General features: G+C 43.7%; 1 protein-coding gene across 4 annotated transcripts in view; it reads right to left on the reverse strand.

Moving 5' to 3' along the window:
- Positions 1-11590: 11590 nt before the first annotated feature.
- The window catches only part of FECH (ferrochelatase), a 31744-nt gene continuing 21623 nt past the window's right edge, over positions 11591-21711 (reverse strand). For 2 of the 4 annotated variants that reach the window (XM_028157681.2, XM_008149608.3), the window contains exons 7-11: positions 19962-20060; positions 16610-16717; positions 16037-16201; positions 13355-13414; positions 11591-12875 (exon numbers count right to left, since the gene is read on the reverse strand). In XM_028157681.2, coding sequence (XP_028013482.1) covers positions 12741-12875; positions 13355-13414; positions 16037-16201; positions 16610-16717; positions 19962-20060 — 567 coding nt within the window. In that variant the 3' untranslated portion in view covers positions 11591-12740. The remainder of the gene's footprint in view (positions 12876-13354; positions 13415-16036; positions 16202-16609; positions 16718-19961; positions 20061-21711) is intronic. The other 2 variants (XM_054724250.1, XM_054724251.1) reach the window with 2 other exon arrangements.

The raw sequence follows: 21711 nt of genomic DNA on the forward strand, positions 1-21711 counted from the left end.
GAAATCCATACATAATCCCCCAGGCTGTTTTCACCTGAAACTCAGCTTTCTCCCAACATTCAAACTCTGCAAAGTTATTGATGAATCAGGATTGACAGCTTTATAGTCTGGCTCTCCCCCTTCTACCCATGACCCACTCAGGGCAAGTGACCAAAAGTAAACAGCCACAAGGAACATAAAAGGCAGGACCGGAGAATTGATCCCTGGTTCCTAGAGGCTCTGTGAGAGCTCTGAACTTCTATAGCATCTATTCTGCCACCGTACTTACTTCATAATACTCCCCGAAAAAACAACACATAAAGTTCCAGCACCTCGAATAAAGTCACCGCTGAGAACAGTATAGCAATAGTCTGCTAACCAAGTGAATAACACAAGTAATACTGCACCTTCAACACACACACACACACACAGAGAGAGAGAGAGAGAGAGAGAGAGAGAGAGAAGCACTGTACTACATGAATTATGCATGTGATCTCATATAATCCCTTTTTTTTAATCTGCAAAAATATCCTTTGATCCAGAAAATCCACTTCTGAAAATGTTTCCTGTGGAAATGATGAAAGATAAGTTCAAAGATTTTTTTAAAGTATATTTTTACTGATTTCAGAGAGAGGCAGGGAGAGGGAGAGAGAGAGAGAGAAACATTAATGATGGGAGAGAATGAGAAAGAATGATTAATCAGCTGCCTCCTGAATGCACCCTACTGGGGATGGGTCCCTCAACCCAGGCATGTGCCCTGACCGAGAATCAAACTGTGATCTCCTGGTTTATGGGTCAATGGTTAACCATTGAGCCACACCAGCTGGGCTATTCAAAGATTTTTTTTTTTGTCTACAAGGATGGTTATCTACAAGCAAAAAATGAAAATAATAGAAACTTCCAATAATCAAAAGGAGTAAACAAATTACAACATCTCCATAAAATATAATATTGTGCAGCCATTTAAAACTATGCTATAAAAGAAAATATATTGATAAATAAAATATGCACATGATATATTCAGCAAGCAATACAGAGTATTAAGAATAGGAACGATATGGATATTTTTTTAAAATATATTTTTGACAATAACTGTCCCTAGGAACCAAGATGGCGGCATAGTTAAACAACTAATCTGCGGCCTCACACAACAATTTCAAAAACACAACTAAAAGACAAAAACGTCTACCACCCAGAACCACGGGAAAGCTGGCTGAGTGGAAGACTGACAACTAAGAACAGAAAGGAGCACAATCGCTGAAAAGCTGAGGTACGGAGGCACGCGAATCGGGCCGGCGGCGGGCGGCTGGGTGCGCAGCTTTTCTTCAACCCGCAGGGAGACAAGCTCCCGATCACTCTGAAATCCAGTTTCTGGGGACACTCGGGGGACCCAGACACCTACAGGGAGAAGCTGGACTCTCGGCCATCGGGTCGGAAAGTGAGAGTGACTTTTTTGCGGTGGTGCGCCCAGCAATCATTGTTTACTGCGCTGGACCGTGGGGCGCAGGGACTTGGAAACGGGAAAGGCAGAGACGGCTGATGGCAGCCATCGCCGTTGGCCACGCCCCAGCCTAGTGACGCCCTGAGACCCCGTCCAGCCCTGAGGCCCCGCCCTGAGGCCCCGCCCTGAGGCCCCTCCCCGCACATTCTACAAACCCGCCCGGGCTCCACACAGCGGCTTTTGCATATAAATGGCCTGTTCTGGAGCAGCTTAACCAACTGCAGCTCCAGTCAGACTGCTCCAAAACCGCCCAAGCAAAGGAGGAGAAAACTAGCCCTTGCTGTACCTCCTGCTGGGGAACACACAGTACACAAGGGTACACCAAGAGTGTCCACCTCAAGTAAGTGGGAGGCTGACCCATTGAACCAATAGGACACCTAGTACACAAAACTACCCTACCAACTCAGGGAAGCAGAGAATATGAGAAGGCAAGGAAACAGATCACAAACCAAAGAAATGGAGGAAAACAAGCGATTGGACATAGAGTTCAAAACCACGGTTATAAGGTTTTTCAAGAATTTCATGGAAAAGGCCGATAAATTCCATGAGGACCAACTAGAAATTAAACATACACTGACTGAGATAAAAAATATTATACAGAGACCCAAAAGCAGACTAGAGGATTGCAAGAATCAACTCAAAGATTTGGAATACAAAGAGGCCAAGGACACTCCTCCAGAGAAGCATGAAGAGAAGAGAATTCAGAAAGTTGAAGATAGTGTAAGAAGACTCTGGGACAACTTCAAGCAAACCAACATCAGAATTATGGGGGTACCAGAAGAAGAGAGAGAGCAAGATGCTGAAAACCTATTTGAAGAAATAATGAACGAAAACTTCCCCCACCTGATGAAAGAAATAGACTTACAAGTCCAGGAAGTGCACAGAACCCCAAACAAAAGGAATCCAAAGAGGACTACACCAAGACACATCATAATTAAAATGCCAAGAGCAAAAGACAAAGAGAGAATCTTACAAGCAGCAAGAGAAAAACAGTTAGTTACCTACAAGGGAGCTCCCATACGATTATCAGCTAATTTCTCAACAGAAACCATGCAGGCCAGACGGGAGTGGCAAGAAATATTCAAAGTGATGAATAGCAGGAACCTACAACCAAGACTACTCTACCCAGCAAAGTTATCATTCAGAATTGAAGGGCAGATAAAGACCTTCACAGATAAGAAAAAGCTAAAGGAGTACATCACCACCAAACCAGCATTATATGAAATGCTGAAAGGTATTCCTTAAAAAGAGGAAAAAGAAGAAGAAAGATAAAAATTATGAACAACAAATACATATCTATCAACAAGTGAATCTAAAAGTCAAGTGAATTAAAAATCTGAGGAACAGAATAAACTGATAAACTTATTAGAATCAGAGGCATAGAATGGGAGTGGATTGATAATTCTCAGGGGGAAAGGGGTGTCTGTGTGGGGAGTATGGGAAGAGACTGGACAAAAATCATACACCTATGGATAAGGACAGCGGGGGGGGGGAGGTAAGGGCAGAGGGGGGGTGGGAACTGGGTGGTGGGGAGATATGTGGGGAAAAAGGAGAAACAATTGTAATCTGAACAATAAAGATTCATTTAAAAAAAATAAATAACTGTCCCTAACTAAAAAAAAAATATATATATATATATATATATATATATTTATATATATATTTTATTGATTTCAGAGAGGAAGGGTGAGGGAGAGAGAGATAGAAACCTCAATGATGAGAGATTGAGAGATAATCATTGACCGGCTGTCTCCTGCACGCCCCCTACTGGGGATTGAGCCTGCAACCCAGGCATGTGCCCTTGACCGAAATTGAACCTGGGACCTTTCAGTGAGGTCAAATTCTCGAATGTTCCCTCTCCAGTTCCTGTCCTGAGCAGAATCCTGGAGAATCTAGGCACTCAAAGCACCCATTGAGCCAAACCAGCCAGGGCGTGATATGGATATTTTTATAAATTCAGAGTATGTTATGCACATGCATAAAATATGTGAGACAAGCATCATCACGATTATAAGATTGTGGATGATTATGGGCAACATAAGATTATGGGTGATTTTTCCCTTATATCCATTTGTCTCACTTTCTAATTTTTTATAATTTGTTATGAGACAAATATTTTTTAAAATTTTGACCTAGGTACTAGGTCCAAATAGTCCTAGATGTTAATTAGCTTAATAAGCCCATCACATATACAAAGCCCTTTCTGTCTAAAATATGGTTTTATGCACTGTCTTAGCTTATCCCCACAGCAACCTTTTCAGGTGGACAGAGCAGAGGTTTTAGAATCCTGGAGATCTTCAAATATACAAAAGTAATTAGAGAGGATGGTACAAAGAACCCAGAGCCCCTCCGCCCCCCTCCCCTGGAGCAGGCCTCTCTGCAGAAGGGCCGGCCCAGGCTGCGCTCACAGGCCACAGGCGCCGGCTCCCAGCTCTCTCTGTCCACTGATTGCAGCTCCCATTGCTGCACTGGAGGTTCTGAAAGCAATTGGCCTCGCTCTTTCTTTGTCTTTCCCCGCCCCCACGAGTGCTTAGGTTCTCCAGGATTCTGCTCAGGACAGGAACTGGGGGAGGGAACATTCGAGAATACATGGTAAGCAAAGTCTCTGACATAAGAGCCAGGAGGGTGATGAAGCTGCTTGTACTGGTTCCAGAAAGCCAACTATTGGCGTCTCTTCCCAGCTCTGCCATCAGTGACACACCATGGTAACTTGGGATCTGCCGTGGTGAGAGTCTTTTATACCATGGAAATCAGCAGACGTTATAAATCAGGGTCCTTTCCCCCCACCCCCCCAACCCCCCCTCCCCAGAGAGCCAGTTGTTAAACAGTTACCAGCACACCACTGCATACTCTCAGAAACAGAAATCCATATATTGAAATGAGGGTCAATCTTCCCAGACCCCTGCTTTAAGCAGGACTAAGCCTGCATGGACTAAGGCAGGATGTGAATGTTGTTTGAAAACGATAACACACGACACAGAAAACTTTCAATATTTACACACCTTGACAATTTGGCTACTCTTCACCCTCCTTGTGGCCACTTAAATGTTTCGTCTTGCTGTGTTCTCTTCAGAGCCAAAGACCATATAGTGCCTTGCTTTCTAAACTTGATGGGCCCAAACCAGGATTAGAACAAGAGTGTCTGCCGAGTAGGTGCCATGTCCGTGTCAGAAAACTCCAGGGCCTTGGCCCCGAGACTGACCCCTGGGGGAGGCAGCTGGTTTGCCACTGCTCTGGCTCCCAGCCCGTGGGCCGCCCCCAGGGGCTCCCTGACTCACACCCAGAGGCTCCCTGGGCCCCCTCCAGAGGCTCCCTGAGCCACCTCTGCTCCACCTGCACTGGCTCGTGGGTGACTCAGCTGAGAGTGAAACGTGATCAGGAGATAATCTGGCCCAGATGGTGCTAACTCGGACGGAAATAACAGGCAGAAGCACGGGGTAGCCTGTCTCCTTGGTCTGGGGAAGTCCAGCTCAGTTATTTTGAGAAGTGACGATAACTGCGCTGCCACACACCCTGGAAATGCTACCTTGTGTCGCTCAGCGGCAGTCAAAGGCGGGGAGAGACATGCAGCTCTCAGGCAGGTGAGGCAGGCTCCGCTGGGTACCTGGCCCTGGGGGGATACGGAGGGATCAGCATAAAGCCCTGAAGATTTCCCTAGCTCCTGAGGATCAAAGGATTGCGGCAAAGGATAACCTGGGACTGCAATCGGAAGAAAGCAGCGCAGAAGCAGGAGAGGCAGCCAAGTGGGGGTGCAGGAAGCGGCCGCAGAGAGGAGCCACCTCTATTTTGGTCACATTCTGAGGCAGAGGAAGAGGTTGGAATTCACTGTTCCACGCAGTTTTGGGTTGGGTTGTTTTCTTTCTGCCGAGGACTTGACACGAGAAAGACACAAATAAAAAACTGCTCGTCTGCAGAGCCCAGCCCAGGGAAAAGATCGCTCTGCTTCAGGAACAATAGGAACCATGAAGCCAGAGCCGTGGGGAGAGTATGATGCTGACACTGGCCCGAGAGGGCCGCGGGGTTCAGTGAGGACACCCCGCGGCATGCGGGGCTGCTCTGGGCGCTGTGCTCCACCTCAGTCCTCTGGCTGTCACGGGTGTCATAAGGTCTGGCCCACAGGAGGCACGGATGGAAGACACCACCCCTGTGAGACCAGAGAACCACAGCTGATGGCCAGAGGGAGAGACTCGGGTCCCCGGGAGCCTGGGCCCTCGCTGACAGTCTCCACGGCCCAGTGAGATGAGAAGTGGGAGAAAACCTGCTCTTCAGACCTTCGCCATCTGAGGGTTCTTCTCAGGGATTCTGTCAGTGCAGCAGGCCCACGGGATTTTGTGGAAGACAATTGGAATCTTACTAAGGAGATTAAAATATCTAGTCACTGTGGGTTAGCTTCCACTCTAAATAGACAGTGATGTATAGAGAGCTGCCCCTCTCTCTATAATGAATCTGGAGAACAATACAAGTGTGCGGTCCACATACATCATTTCCATCATCCCAGAAAAGGTCTCTGTAAGGCAGTGGTGTGCTGGGAAATGGTCGCCAACCAGCTCTCTGAAAAAACCACCAAGGCATGTATGTGTGGGTGTATGTTTGCTATACATTTTACCTATAAAAGAGGTTGGAAACGCAATTCACGAATAATAATAAAGCACAATGCTCTTTACCATGAATTCCATATAGTCACTGGATTCTCAGAGAATGCTTTTGTTGATTTTTGTAGCCAACAAATCTGTAGCCAACCTATGGTTGTAACCAATCAACCATGTAGTACTGACATGAATGTTTCCATTAATATTAATGTTCACATTAATGATAATGCAAACGTGAAATAACATCTTTGTATGTGGAAACCAATTGGATAAGTCAGATAAATAGTTTTCAAATAATGGAAGGTTCTAGTTTTAGTGCTATTCACAATGTAATGGCTATAGACACAACATTTAATCTGCATTATTAACATTTTTCCATCACTTTCTTAAGTCTAGATAATCAACAAAGCAATCAAGTACTCATTTGTAGTATTTGCTGAATTCCACGATATAACAGCTAATTTCAAGCCACCAATGTGATGTCACTAAAGTTGGAAAGAGGCACAGAAGCTGGTCATTATTTAGTACTAGAGGCCTGGTGCATGATTCGTGCACGGGTAGGGTCCCTAGGCCTGGCCAGCCATCAGGGCTGATCAAGGCCTTCCATCTGCTGGCCAGGGCCTTCCTTCCAGTTGCCGGCGGCCGGGGCTTTCCTTCATTTCATGCCGCCCCCTGGTGGTCAGTGCATGTCATAGGGAGTGATTGAACTCCCAGTCTCCTGGTCAAACTCCGGAGGGAACACTTTGCATATTAGCCTTTCATATGTATAGATTTCCACCATGTAGGGCCAATAGAAATATGTAATCTCTACAGCAAAGATGATAAAGTATAGTAAAGTAATTGGAAAGTGGTGAAATTTATGTTACCTTTGTTTTTAATACAATTTAATTGCAAGTTATAGAATTTTTAATGAATGCTGTTTCACAACCAGAAAATTTAACAATTGACTCTCATGATCCAGCACACCCCTGCTTGTAGGTTTGTGTAGCCTATTGTGTCCTATATATATAATTTTTTTACATGAGGAAAAGATAAAAATACAGAATACTTAATGAATTCTCAGGGTAAAATCTATTATTTCTTTTTTAAATTAATTTATTTTGTTTTTATGTGTGTTTTTTGTGTTTTGTGTGTTGTTGTTGTTGTTGTTAATCCTCACTCAAGGATATGTTTCCATTGATTTTTAGAGAGAGTGGAAGGGAGGGGGAGAGACACAGAGAGAAAAACATTGATGTGAGAGAAAAACATCAATTGGTTGCCTCCGAGCCAAACCAGGTAGGGCTATTTGTTCTCTACATGTTAGGAAAGTATAACTTCAACCCATCGGGTGGACTGGAAGGAGAAAAGTTGGCCTGTGGGCTCCCGTTTCAGGGGCGGGCTGCTAAGACCAAATGCCTGAAGGTCAGAGACAGCATTCAAGCGGCTGACACCGGACCCAGTTCCTGACCAAGGGCTCCTAATAAAGGCCCAAACCAGGCTTTTTTCCAAAAATGTTTTTAATTCCAACATCCATCTTAATGGCTTACTGTAGACTAATTTAGCCAGTAGTTGTTATACTAAAAATAGAAGCTAATGATTTCAGCTAAAAACAACTAAGCCAGCACTATCAAAGCATATTTATTGTAAGAAACTGATTATCACAGGGTGCATTTGTTTTTCACTTCCTTTTCCCTGTAGAAAGGCTTAATCCGATTCCCACAGTGAAAGCAACAGCAGTTCTTCCTCTCCTGGGCCCTACAACATTATGGCTGTGTTCTCCAGCGGGCACCCACTTCCCAGAGCACGGCCAATCATCTCACACAGGGGGCGGGGACCGCACAGAGGGTCGGCCCCACCTGGTATCTCTCATTGCCTAAGTGCCATTCAGCAAATACTGGCAGCATCAACTCATTTCTCAAGCACCCACTGGTACCCACTGCCAGCTCGGTACCATAGGGATCTCAATTAGTGGGCACTAAGAATGGAATTCCTTGGAATAATATCTGCAAAGCCTTTCTAGGGCACGACCTTGACAAAATGTTTTAATTTTATAATTGTTATAAATCATCAAAGAAATGATTAGCTTTTGCCCTCCTCTGAGGATTGCCTACATTGCTGGTTAGACTGAGACGCTGAATGATTTTAATGTGAGGCACTGATTTTGGGGCCGACTCAGAATTTTCTTTTCCAGATTGTGACACCTTAATGGATTTCCCATTTCCACCTAATGTTGGGAAACCTGTTTCTAATGCCACTGTCAGGATTCCGACAGAGGGGTCTTTCAGGCAAGGCAAAGAGCTTAAAGACATGGTCAGAGTTTCTAGGCTTACGCACCTGTGCACGCGCGCGCACACACACACACACGCACACACACACATGCACACAGATATTTTTTTCCTTAAGGTCAGCTCTAAACTCTTCCCTCCAGCTACAGCTACACAAGTTGTCCCCTTACCTCTACCCCATCCATCCCCATGGACCGGCAGTGGTGTGCTGGGAAATAGGTACCTGGCCCTGGGGGGATACGGAGGGATCAGCATAAAGAATCCTGGAGATCTTCAGAATATTAAGAATAGGACCCACGTGCTTACCTACGCTCAGGAGGGTGTAGTCTTCCTGCTGCCCTACTCAGTGGCGTGGGCTCACCCTCCTGGTGGAATAGCATGTTTTGGATAAACACAGCGGCATCAAACACTCTCTTGCATACCTTAAGTTAGAGTTTCTTGAACTAAATACCCAATTGATGAGAATAGATTAGCTGAGGGTGGTGGAATGCAATGACTTCATTCTGAGACTCATCTCACCAAGTCAGTGTATTTTCACCAAGGAAAAAACATCTATTTTTACAGAGCAGCTAAACAGGTAAATGACATGAATTTAGGATTACTAATATAATGCACCTTCTGACAGGCTTAGTTTGGGCATCATGGAGCAGAAAGTCCACTTTCTCTGCATACCTACGTAGCCATCATTGTCTGAATAATTTCAGCCATAAGGAAAGATGTATCAGAATCCTAGAGGAAGGTTACACTCTGTGCATGGGATTACTTGAGCAAGGATGTGTACTCCAGGGAAAAGTCCTGGATTTTGACTATTCAGTCAGCATAACATGTCACTATACACCCTTTAAAGGGCTTTTTTAACAAGTTTCATTTCTCCTGATATGAAGCAAGTTTTGAGTGTTGAAATTTCTTTTAATTTTAAAAAGGTAAGTAGTTCCAGACTGCATGTTCTTCAGAAGATTCCTTCTTTCTGTGCTGTACACATGGCTGGGCCTTCCGTAACCCTGGCAAGCTAAACTGCCTCATCATCGCAGCTCCTGCAAGTTTTCTGTAGAAGTTGGTTCATCAATTAAAGCCAGGTCTGCACCTAAGTGCAGCTGGAAGAAACTGCCAACAGTGCATCGCTAATTACCAGGACAAATATTTTTATTTCAAAGTTGACAAATAGGATAACAAGTCTCAAAGCCTATTAGCTCTAAAAAGAACAATAGCTGCCCTAGCCGGTTTGGGTCAGTGGATCGAGTGTTGGCCTGCGGACTTAAGGGTCCCTGGGTTTGATTCCAGTCAAGGCCACATGCCCGAGTTTTGGGCTCAATTCCCAGTGTGGGGCCTGCAGGAGGCAGCCAATCAATGATTCTCTCTAATCGTTGATGTTTCTATTTCTATCTCTCTCTCTCTTCTTCCTTCCTTCCCCTCTGAAATCAATAAAAATATATATATTTTTAAAAGAACAATTGCTGAGTTTGTCTGATCAAATGCTACTCTCACGTATGACCCTTACCCACCTTTGGTTAATAAGTCAAAGGTAACACTTCTTAGAACAACTAATGCCATGGACAGTTATCCCAATAAATCCCCCTTAGCCTCTTGCTACAAAGGCCAGTCAGGTCCCAACTCAGAATCAATGATATTACTCCAGATAGTTCAAGGATAATTTGGAAGCTTCCTTAGCAAATGAGGGGACTCAGGTACCCTCTCAAGAGCTCTTGAATTGGAGTTTTCTATAACATCTTTATCTACACTAATAAAAGAGAAAATGCTAATTGACCGTACCTTCGCTATGCCCACAGCCAATCAGAGCGAGTATGCAAATTAACCCAACGAAGATAGCGATTAATTTGCATACGCTGAGGGAGGGAGGAGTGAAGACTGAAGACAGCATAGAAGGAAGAGGGAGGGAAAGCAGAAAGCAAGGCAGTTGTGGGAGGGAAAGCGTGGGCGGGGCGGGCGGCGGAAAAGTGTGGGGCGGCAGCAGAAGGGAAAGCATGGGGCAGTGATGGCAGGAGGGAAAGCGCGGGGGGGCGGGCGGCGGCTGCGGGAGGGAAAGCGTGGGGTGGGGGGCAGAGATGGTGGGAGGGAAGGGAAAGCACCAGGGGGCGGCGAGAGGGAAAGTGCGGGACAGCAGTGGCGGTGGGAGGGAAAGCGCAGGGGGGGCGACAGCTGCGGGAGGGAAAGCATGGGGTGGGGGTGGGGGGCAGAAGCGGCAGGGAAAGCACGGGGGGGGGGGCGGGAGAGGTGGTGGTGGCGGGAGGGAAGCCTGCCAGAAGCCCTGTTCTTGCAGGAATCTTCCTGCAATGGGCCTCTAGTCTACCTAATAAAAGAGTAACATGCTAATTGACCATACCTTTGCAACGCCCACCAGCCAATCAGGAGTGAGTATGCAAATTAACCCAACAAAGATGGCGGGTTATTTTGCAAACGTGGGCTCCGCGAGCAGCTGGGGGCAGGCGGGACATTTGCATCATCACCACGGCGACAACACAGGTGTCCCGCACCACCCCTGGCTGTTCCTGGACTCTGAGCAGCGTAGGAAGGCAGAAAGGCAGCGGCTCTGGGCCGTAGTAGAAAGGCGGCTCCAGCCAGAGCAAAGGCAGTGCCGGCAGCCAGGGAAAGGAAGGCCCATTCTGGCACAAATGTTCATGCATCGGGCTTCTAGTAATAATATATTTTACTCTAAAGCAGTCCAAGTGAGGTAAGCCCTCAGGAAATTTCCTGAAGGAGGGAGAATAGCCACAAGTATAACCTGCCTTCAGTACCAGGACACTAACCCAGAGAATTCAATTCATGTGGGATAGTCACTCAAAGTCTGCTTTGAACCTACTCCCCAAAAAGCTGATGGAAACAGATGAGAAAAATTCTAAAGAACTACCTTGTACTTTCTCTGGAAACACAATCTATGAATAGCAAAAACAATTTGAAAAAATATATAGATGCTACTTAAATTTCAGAGCCATTATCAGTGTGAGCAAACTATGAACAAGAGTGGACAAGCATTACAAAGTAAGTCCCTATTCAATAATTTTGATTGTTAACTAATTTGGATTAGTTTTGATTTAACAGAGAGCATGAATCAAACTGGTTAAAACCTTAATAATGTCATAATATTGATTAATATAGTAAATCCTGAATATAGAAGATCTATGACTCCATTAATACTTCCACTTCAGGAACAGGATTTTTACAAAATCAAAGCAATGCTCTTTTGAAGAACAAAGTTTTAGGACAATGAAGAAAGACAAAATAATCATTACAAATTCATTATGGATCTATCAGAGACTTTTTTAATCCATTCAAATCCAAGTACAGAAGATCAGACTCTGATCCTATATTATTTCTACATTTTTAGAAATTTTCACTCAAATTCAAGGTTACAATGGCCTCAAAAACACCCACAGGAAAAGAATGACATGAAAGATAATATGATGTACTAGCTGTTGCATTAGAGTGGTTATTTTTCTTTTCTCTACTTTTCAAATTTCCTATTGCATGTAATATAATGTAATTAAAATCGTAAATTCAGAAAAGTCAAGGTTACAAAACACAGTTAACTTTATAAAAATAATTCTTCAAATATTGTGCAGAAAGGAGACAGTCAACCAAGACAAAGATGATTGAGGGAAAGGTCCGCAGGTCCTGGGAGGAGCTTGAACAGTGAGTGGCATCATCAGCGTTCCCCGGCATCGAGTCCTCGGAGACAAGAGGCAGCAGGAGCCCCCTTTCCCGTGGCACAGATTCCCCCCAGGCACCGATGACAAAGGTTGGATTTTTACACGCTTATTAGTCTTGTGTGCCTGGGGAATCTGCCTTGATTTGGTCTGATGGTGAAGAAAGTGAGGTTCACACACTAGAACCAAATGACCATGAAAGGTCACAGCACTGGCAAAAGCAGCCTCACCCGCATTCTGTAACCCATGGGCCTAGAAAAGATTAGGTAGCATTTCTTTTTCAAATTATATTGCATTTGCTCAACTATGTTCACTTAAAAAAAAAAAAAAAACAACTATATGCAGAAGACCTGTAAGCAGACCTCACTGACAGCCCACAGCTAGGACTCTCCATCCCCTTGCAGGTTTTTTGGGGGCAATAAAACCAAAATCTATATTTAAAATATGTGTGCATCTCATAAGATAAATTTTTAAAATTCAGTGTTTAAGTAGCATAGTGGCCATTCCAAATGAGTAACTTTGTTTACTAATATGTGTTTACTACATTGGCATATAAAGTAGAAAACCCTCAATAAGGATTTCAGAGTCGTTCCTCAAGAAATCACACGATGTGTGCCCCAAGGCTGTACGTGTTCTAATGTGACTTCCTCCCTCAGTCTCTAAATGCGTCCTCAGCAGAGTCCTCTGAGTCGGAGGTATCTGCAGGTTGGCATCTGCCTAATCCCACGGGGTCCTCTGGCGGGTGTCACAGCTGCTGGTTGGTGAAGAAGGATTTAGTCTCCCTGCAGACAGGATTTACGCAGAGCGGGCAGCTCAGAACCAGCTGCTTGGAGCACAGCTCGTTTGATTGGATGTGTGAGTGCACCAAATCGGCCAGGGCCTGCAAGGCGGGTGACAAGAGGCAAAGATTCATCAGAACAAAAAGTCTGCTGTCTCCCCCATCCATGCATTTCCTCTCCCATCTGTCCTGATAATCACTATGGCTTGGGGTTTCTTTTAATCTGAATTATGAACCCTTTGAATCACAATCTATAATATCTTTCTCTCCCAAGCATCCTTAGCTTGGAGAAAACTTAAAATAGAGACTTTAGAGAGTGAAATCCTCTTACCCTGCCCGCCAAACCTCGTTCGTCTCTAAAAGGCAGATTTTAAATCAGACAGTGGTAGGTGGATAGAAGTCAGAAAATGGGGGCTCTCTAAAGGAAAAAGGAGTGAGAGGATAAAGATTTCGATTTTATTTTTGTAATTAATTGGACCTCAAAATGTTCTAATATGTGAGAAAACCAATATTCTGAGCGAGTTTCTCAGAGGATTACTCTCCGATACGTTCTACTAAAAGGGTTGTAACTCCAGAGATACCTCAGAGAACAATGGATTTCCATTAAGAGACTCGGATCTTCTGATGTTTTCAACTCCACACTGCATCAAATGAGAAAAGGGAGGAAAAACACATACACGTTTTATTTTCCTTGTGTTGTTTTTTTTTTTAAAGAAACTGACTGCTACGGAACACATGCACGTGCACACACATACAATTCAAAGTCTTACTTCAAAAGAATTCTAACATTGCTCAGAAATGAAACATTCACGGGATCAAGCCATATGCTGATTTTCAACCATTATCATAAAATGGCTCTTCAATTTCTATTCCTCCCCGTACCCAGTACCTTCCCATAGGTGTTTTGTTTCCAAACCATTTTTGAGGGTGTATTTGATAGAATTCCCAAGTAATTTAAGTCTGCTTACCACTCTTTTTTTTATTGTATCTTTCTAATGCACACCTTTATAGACTCTACCTAAGCAGAATGTTGATATAAGTACATTTTTATTCCTGTTTTGATTCCAAGTGTCAAAAGAGGTAAATTAATTTAATGTATATTGAACCTAGATGGGATCCAATTTAGAGATGGGATTTTAAATATACCCTGACATTTAAAAAATCTAAAATAAAAATCTGAGTAGTGTTTCAGTACCATCCCTGCTCTCCTCTCCAAAAAATATCTAGTTAATTATCCCCCAAATAAGTGAGAAATATCTCATTATTATTTATTCAGATAGTTAGGATCTTCTTTTTCCCTTTCCAAAATGCTGATGGCTTTTCAGGTGCTTTATCTTTTAAGTCAGCATTAACATCAGAAGACTGGTATGGGGAAAATGCTGAGGTTTAGGAAACACACAGTTCTCCACAAGAGACTGTAGTCTAAAACTTCATGGAGAAGTCAGCACCAGCAGGGTAACCAGAGGTGGCCAAGTGTTAGACACTGCTGATGGGAGCACTGAAGGACACATTTCTGTAGGGAAATGAGGTAAAATATGTCAACATTTACATTCCATTTCTAGGAATGTATCCTCAGAAAATAATGGGGAAAATAAAAAAGGAAATGTTTATCACAGAGCAGTATATGACAGTAAAAAAATAGAAACATCTTTAATGTATACTAATTAAGAATTTGATAAAAATTATTACTTAGATATAATTATTTATTGATATGGATCCATAATATATTTTTAAGGAAAAAAAAGGCTACAAAATATTAGGAATAAAATGCCATTTTGTTAAACGTGTGAAATACACATACACGTATAGAGGAAAAAGGGGTCTTATTTTTACCAAAGCATTAACATATTATGCCTGAAGAGTAGGATTCTGAGTGAGTTCTACTCTCAATGTTTTACTTCTCTCAACTGTCTGAGCTCTATTATTTTTATTATCAAAAAGCAGTAAAGTTATTTCTATTTGAGGAAAACATTCAAACTACTTTTTAAAGAAAAGTTATTTGCTTTAAACAGTATATCCTCTCATCAAAATAATAAAATAAGTTGTAGCTAGATGGTTTTCTTTATTCCCCAGATGGACTAATTTATTAGTCACTAATAATCCATGGATTACTAAGATGTGTTTACTAAGGAATGACCTCAGTTTAGTAAAATGAATGAATGTGAATTATCATTCAATACAAACAAAAAAGTACACACTGCACTTAAGTCTTTTCAGCGAGCTCACAGTTAGCCTAGGTCATGGTGGGATACAGAAGGCATCATTAAATGAAATCCATGGACAGCCCTGAAACCTCATTTTAGCCAATTACAACTTCCCCATAAATTCTTTATCAGAACTACTGACACGTAATTTAGGCACCCTCTAACTTCATCAGCACTTGATTGATGGCCTGCATGTACACAAAAACCTGTGGGGTTGGGTACTGGCTGAAGCTCGCCTCCAACCCACTCTCCACCCGGCCCTGCACCTGCCACCCTGTCCCAGAGAGGGTGAAGGATCCTTCGAGGCCAGGCCTCCATCAATCACACCAGATGACCAGGGACAGGAGTTCTGGCAGAAGATGGGGGAGGGCTTCTTGGTCCTAGCGCCTCCACAATTCCCACAGAAACAATGCTGTAAATTGGACTCAGGTTTCAGGCCGACCCTCAGGAGCCGTGAGATGGTGAGCCATAGTTTTTCTCCACTCTGAACAACAATTCACATCCATCTTACATTACAAGACACTAAGCATGGTATTTCTCATTTCAATAATCAGATTGATAACAACACAGGAGTAAACAGCTAATTAAGTGCATAAAAAAAAAAAGTGGTGGAGAAAATTACATGCTCTTTTCCTAAATGACAATGACTCCTCTAGGCCTCAGAAACCCGAGGGACACTATTAAGTGAAGAAAAGGAATTATATAACAATAAAATCTTTTTCCTCCAGATTGGTGAGAAGTACAATTATTTTTTCTTAAGGAAACGTAGTGTTTATTACTTTCAAGTGGTACAATACCCAAATTAAACACCGTGACACTGCCCACAATGGGCCCAATTTCAGAACGGCACAAAAGTGCTTCCCCACCGCGGAAGTGGGACTGACTTGATGTGGTCAGATTTCTTACTCAGATTAAGTATTATTCAGAACAAGGAGGACAGAGTACCAGCAAACACATATACCACGCAATATTTTTGAAAGACACAATTAGATCCCGACAGAGACAGTTTCCCTTTAAAACCAATCGCAGTGGGATTAGTAAGGCAGACAGCAGCATTACCTCGTTAGCTAGAACTTGAGAGTACTCGATGTCCAGTTCATATAGTGTTTCAATGTGATCGCTGGTAAACGCTATGGGGACCAGGAGGATATTCTTCCACCCCCGCTCGCAAAGCCCTCTGATGGTCTCGTCTGTCTGAGGACCCAGCCAGGGCATCGGACCAACCTAGGAGAAAGGAGGATGCGTGCCCAATGGCCCCACTTCTCCCACTGTCGGGCCCAGCAATGCCCCAGGCACACCTTCCTTGAGAGCTAGGGCCATGCTTTACACCTGCTTTAATGGGTTTTGGTATTTCCACATTGAAGCTTGAATCCTTCTAGAAATTGGCAGGCTATAAATACCAGTTCTGTCACTATAACTAGGAATAATACAGTAAGTCAATGGAACTCAGCTAGTCACTCGATTTCCCCTCCCATCAGACTGGCAGGCAGAGTTCTTTCTGCCCATGGTAAGCGATCAGGTTACACACAGCCTGTGCGTATGAAAGAGCCAAATCTAACCGTTTCATAACTAAGTCCTAAAATAGGTGTCCTCAAGAGAGCCGACTGCCTGCAACGTGTGGAAGCCACCCACCTTGGATTGCCAAACCAGCCGGAAGGGGTTGGAGTAACCCAGCTTCTCCATGACTTTCTGGACAGTGGCGCCCACCTCCTGAGGATAGGGGTCCCCTCTGTTGACCACCTGCAGCAGAGACACATGGGTGTTCAGTCACAACCTTGTGAAGGGTTCCAAGAGCCTGGGACTGTGCAGTTGAAGGAGGTAAGCCCTGGACCAGAGTCCTCCCTTCTGTCTTCTGCACTAAACACAACGCAATCTGAGCTCAATCACCAAACTTCCTTGGATCCACTTCTTCACTGGCCAAGGGTCAATCATCTCTAAGGACCCTAAGAAAATGTCAAATTCTATGTCCCACGTTATCCGTGGGAAACTGACAATGGGTAACGATGGAGGGTGGGTCTCTCTGTGCCCCCATCTGAAACAGGGGAATGAATGGCACAGAGCTGGGCAGGAGGAGTCAATATGGGATGAGACTTCTACCTTGGTAGTCACTGGAGTGGCTGACTTGGGAAAGGAATCGAAAGAGGACTGTATGGACAGTGTACAGAACTGGGTTTATGGGGTTCAGGGAAAGAACAGTGGTAAAGGCCAGTGGAATAAGAGAGACGAAAGCAGCAGCACATGGGCTCAGATTCCAAGGTCCTGAAGGAAATGACCGGTGCCTTCTTCTACCTTCCCCTTCCCTTTCCCCTTCCCTTTTTCTCTTCTCCCTTCCCTTCCTTTTCCCCTTCCCCCTCCCCCTCCTCCTCCTCCTTCTCCTTCTTCTTTGACCTATGCCTTCCAATTCCTCTTCCTACAACAATGGACTACAGACGAATGCTTTGTGTATGGCGAATGTCTGATAAACGCTTCTGATAGTCAGAACAGCTTAATACCTTGAAAGTGTCTAATAAAATTGTATTTTTACTGCTTTATTATTTAGTTTCATGCTGATTCCCTAACACTCTTACCCTGCTGTATCTCTCCTCAGTGTAATACTTATTACCTCCTAATATACCACAATATTTTCTTACGTATCATATTTATTATCTGTTTTCCCCACTCTCTGGGGGCAAAGATTTATGTCTATTTTGTTCAATCCCAGATCCTGTGACAGTGGATAGAACAGTGCCTGAAATATAGTATGTGCTCAATAAATACTGTTGACATGAAATACTGATGAACTATTTTATGATTTACTAAAAACTAGTTAAAAAGCCATTAGAAAGATAAATGTAGAAGGAATGAGGGAAATATAAAGTCACCATCAGAACAGCACAGAAATAATTGCTACAGGCAAGATCCAGCGATGGATGTTAAATTACAGGGCAAAAATATGAGAAATAAGACACTTGGGCAGTCTCAAAGACTCTCCCCTAGGATATTTTTAATTACAAAAAGGAAAAGAATAACTACACCATGGACAATCCAGCAGACACCACCTTTGACGAAGGACCAACGATCATAACACCAGCTGTAAGGCACACCTGTCATCACGTACCCCTGAGATGATGCTCTGAGGAGGACAGGTCACCCCTGGGGTATCCTTCCCTCCAAGGCACAACCTCAGGGTAATCATGAGGAAAGACCAGACACGTCCAAACAGGAGAGCATGCTACGTAACGGCTGACGTTCTACACAATCACTCTTCACAACTATCAAGGTCATGAAAGACAAAGACAGGTGGGAGGACACGAGGAGACAGGACAACTGAATGTGAGGAGAGGTCCCGGGTTTCGTGGGGACCAGAGAAAGGACCTGGTGGAAGAAGTGGTGAACCCCCAGGGAAGCCTGGCCTTGGGCAAGCAGTACTGCCCATGGTTCAGTTCCCGTTCTGACCACTGCACTATGGTGACGTGAGGCATCAACCTCAGGCGCAGCCACGTGAAGGGGATATGGCACTATTTTTGCGAATTTTCTGTAAGTCTAAAATGTTTTCAAATACTAAGTTTTTAAAAAAGCCATGGGGGGGTGAGGGGAGTGTAGGGTAAGAATAGCCTGCTACATCCATTTTCTTCCTCGGCAAGCCCACGCTCCCCCGACCCTTTTCTTATCCTCATAACTTCATGGCATCCCTCAGTCCCACACAGAACCCTGGGAAGCACAAAAACCTGGGAGCAGCACGCCCAGACCTGGCGGGGGAAGAGGAGTGGGGCCGAGGGTGAGAGAACAGAAGGCAGCACCTGGAAACATTCATGTGTAAAAATGTGTTTCTTCCTTCCCCAGTTCAAGTGCCTCCCTCTGGCACTTCAGACGTGGCCTCCACACACCGGGACAGTTATAAATAGGATGAGGGTGGAGAAAGAAGATGGGCATGTGAAGAGGATCTGCATAATGCCAGAAAAAGAGACTAGGAACCTGTTCAAATGAAACAGGCAGGCTTCCAGAGGAGAGAAATTGATCTCCAGGGCCACATACTGCTGAAAGGGCAACTGCTTAGCTGAGATGTAGGAGTGGAAAAAGCTGCGAAGGGCGAAGGGCTAGACCCTGGTGACCACAAGGTGGCAGTAAAGACCAATTAGAAGAGTGGCCCAGCCTCTCATTAACTCCATTAGCCCTGGAATTAAAACCTTGGTAACACCCAGGAAGATGAAATTCTCCACCTCTCCAGCTTTGAAAGCAATGTCTGTAGGGCAGGATGCTAGTTCTGAGCTGATGAAACTGGCTGCTTCTTCCAAACACTTCCATGTATGACGACGGCACACCTGCTGGATCATCCTTGTTCCTATACACTCTGTATTAGCTTGCCCAAGCATGGTCCTCAGTCTTAGCAACTTAAAAACTGTAATTGTGCCCAGAAGGGTGGCTCATTTGGTTTGAGTGTCATCCCTTACACCAAAAAGTTTCCACTTCAGTTCCCAGTGGGGGCACATATGGGAGGCAACCAATGGATGGATGGATCTCTCTCTCTCTCTCTCTCTCTCTCTCTCTCTCTCTCTCTCTCTCAAAATCAATTTTAAAAACAAAAACATATCCTCAGGTGAGGACTATAAAACAACAACAACATGTACTCATTTCCTGGAATTCAGAAAACCCCTGTCAAGTCTTGAGGACAAACGAGAGAGATTGAGAGCCCCCCACTGAATGGAGGGCCTACGGTCAAGCCGCCAAAACATCAGGCAGGTCAGAGCAGTCTACTGTGCCACGTACTAAAAATCCTTATATGTGACTATATCTTCAGGTTGTTATGATTTTTACACAGTATTATAAATTATAAATATTATAATCGGAATGAATCATCATTAGGTCTCAAGAAGTGAATCAAGTTAAATGAGCACCACGTGAAGTCTGAGATTTTAGAATTCAGGACATGGTAGAAACTTGGGTCCATGTTACACACTGAGAAATCCTCTGCCACGAGGTCATCCGACAAAACGTTCTTACTTACAGACATTGGCAGTGAGTGGGCAGAAAAAAGAATGACCACCTCGCTTCTCTTCTCCGGTGGAAAACAGTCCAGCTCTTTCCGAATGTGGTCTGCGAAGCACTGCAGGAATGCCGAGAAAGGAGGGTCAGGAGCAAGTGGGAAGAACGCGGTGGAAGGGAAAGACAGTATTTTTAAAATGAGAGCCACACCAAAAATGTCGGAGCAACTCTCAAAACTCGGAACTCTCTTTTGTAAAAATTGCAAACAGTACGGTCTCTCTTGCTTTGGTTCATCATCAAAATGGCTCCTAACGGTTTCAGGGGCCTGGGGAATTTGATGGGAAACTTCTAACGCGCGCTAATGGCTCACTGAAAATGAACGCTCTGGATCTGCTGTCCCTCGGGAGGAGCGGGGCACACTTCCAGATGGAAAGGAAACACAGATGGGAAGGAGAAGTTGTTTTAAGACCTCTCATTTGCTCGGTTAGCAGGAAAACAGCTTACAGGGTCTTTCTAAATCTCCTTAGTTTGGCTTTCAGGCATATTGCATTAAAATGCATTAGACAGAAATAGGAGAGGAATAAGAAAATATCATCTATTTTTATGACCTTTTCCTTCTGAGCCCAATATCCTCACTGAGTCAATCTTCATAACAACCTTCACAACAACAGATGAGAGGTTGTAAAACTCCCATTAAATTCACAGAGGGCGGAAAGATGCGCCGACTTGGGGGCCCATTCAGTCACATCTGCGGAACTTGGGCTAGAACGCAGGCCCGCCTCCTCCCCCAAACCTCTGTCGACCAGACCAGTTAATTCCCTTCGTCTAGTTGGCACTTTCCGACTCACATCAATAGGTGCTGAAATACCAGATCTGAGGAGGCTTTCTTTCATCTTACACTTTAATCATTCTTTGTCATTTCACTTATAAAGCAAATGCTACAAAGGACATTAACGGGCCAATTGACAAAATTCTATTATAAACATGGATTAGATAAATGAATCAATGTTAAATTTACTGAAATTGAATATTGTATCATGGTTATAGAAGAAAATCTTCCTGCTATTTAGCTATAGAGTGATTTTATATATGAATGTATATGTGTAAAATTTATTCTCAAAAGGTTCAGGAAAAGAATTATGTATAGATATATACATACACAGAGATAAATGTTTATATTAATAATACGTGAATCTAGGTAAACAGTAGACTTTTCTGCACGTTTGAAATTATTTCCAAATAAAAAAGGGGTTTTTTTATTGTTGTTTTAAATCTTTATTGTTGAAAGTATTACATATGCCCCCTTTTTTCTCCCATTGACCCACCAAATAAAAAGATTTTACAACATTATAAAGGACAATTTACCAGAACCAAGTAAATTTATACTTGTTGGTATGTGGATATATGCCAATTTAGGATGAGCAAATTATTCCTCAATAAATACTGAGATATGATTAATCTTTACAGAACCCTCGAAAATTGGTAAATAAATGCCCCAAGGCACAAAATGGCACCTAGAGAGTGAGTTCCCTTTTCAAAATTTATAATTGACTTATAGGATGTGACAGGAGTAGATGCAAACAAAAACAGGATTTTCTGGTAGTCTTTCAGTGTTTGGAAACTAAGGATGCTCACAAAGGATTATTTCTGGACAAAAGCCTAGATGAGGAGGCCCACTGCGAAGTTCACGTGGGAGCCCGGAACATCCACTCCAATTATCCCAACAGCTGGGTGACAGTACTAAAATGACCATTTTACGTCATTACTGCCTG

This window comes from Eptesicus fuscus, chromosome 12 (assembly GCF_027574615.1).
Source record: "Eptesicus fuscus isolate TK198812 chromosome 12, DD_ASM_mEF_20220401, whole genome shotgun sequence".
In the NCBI taxonomy this organism is placed as follows: Eukaryota; Metazoa; Chordata; class Mammalia; order Chiroptera; family Vespertilionidae; genus Eptesicus; species Eptesicus fuscus.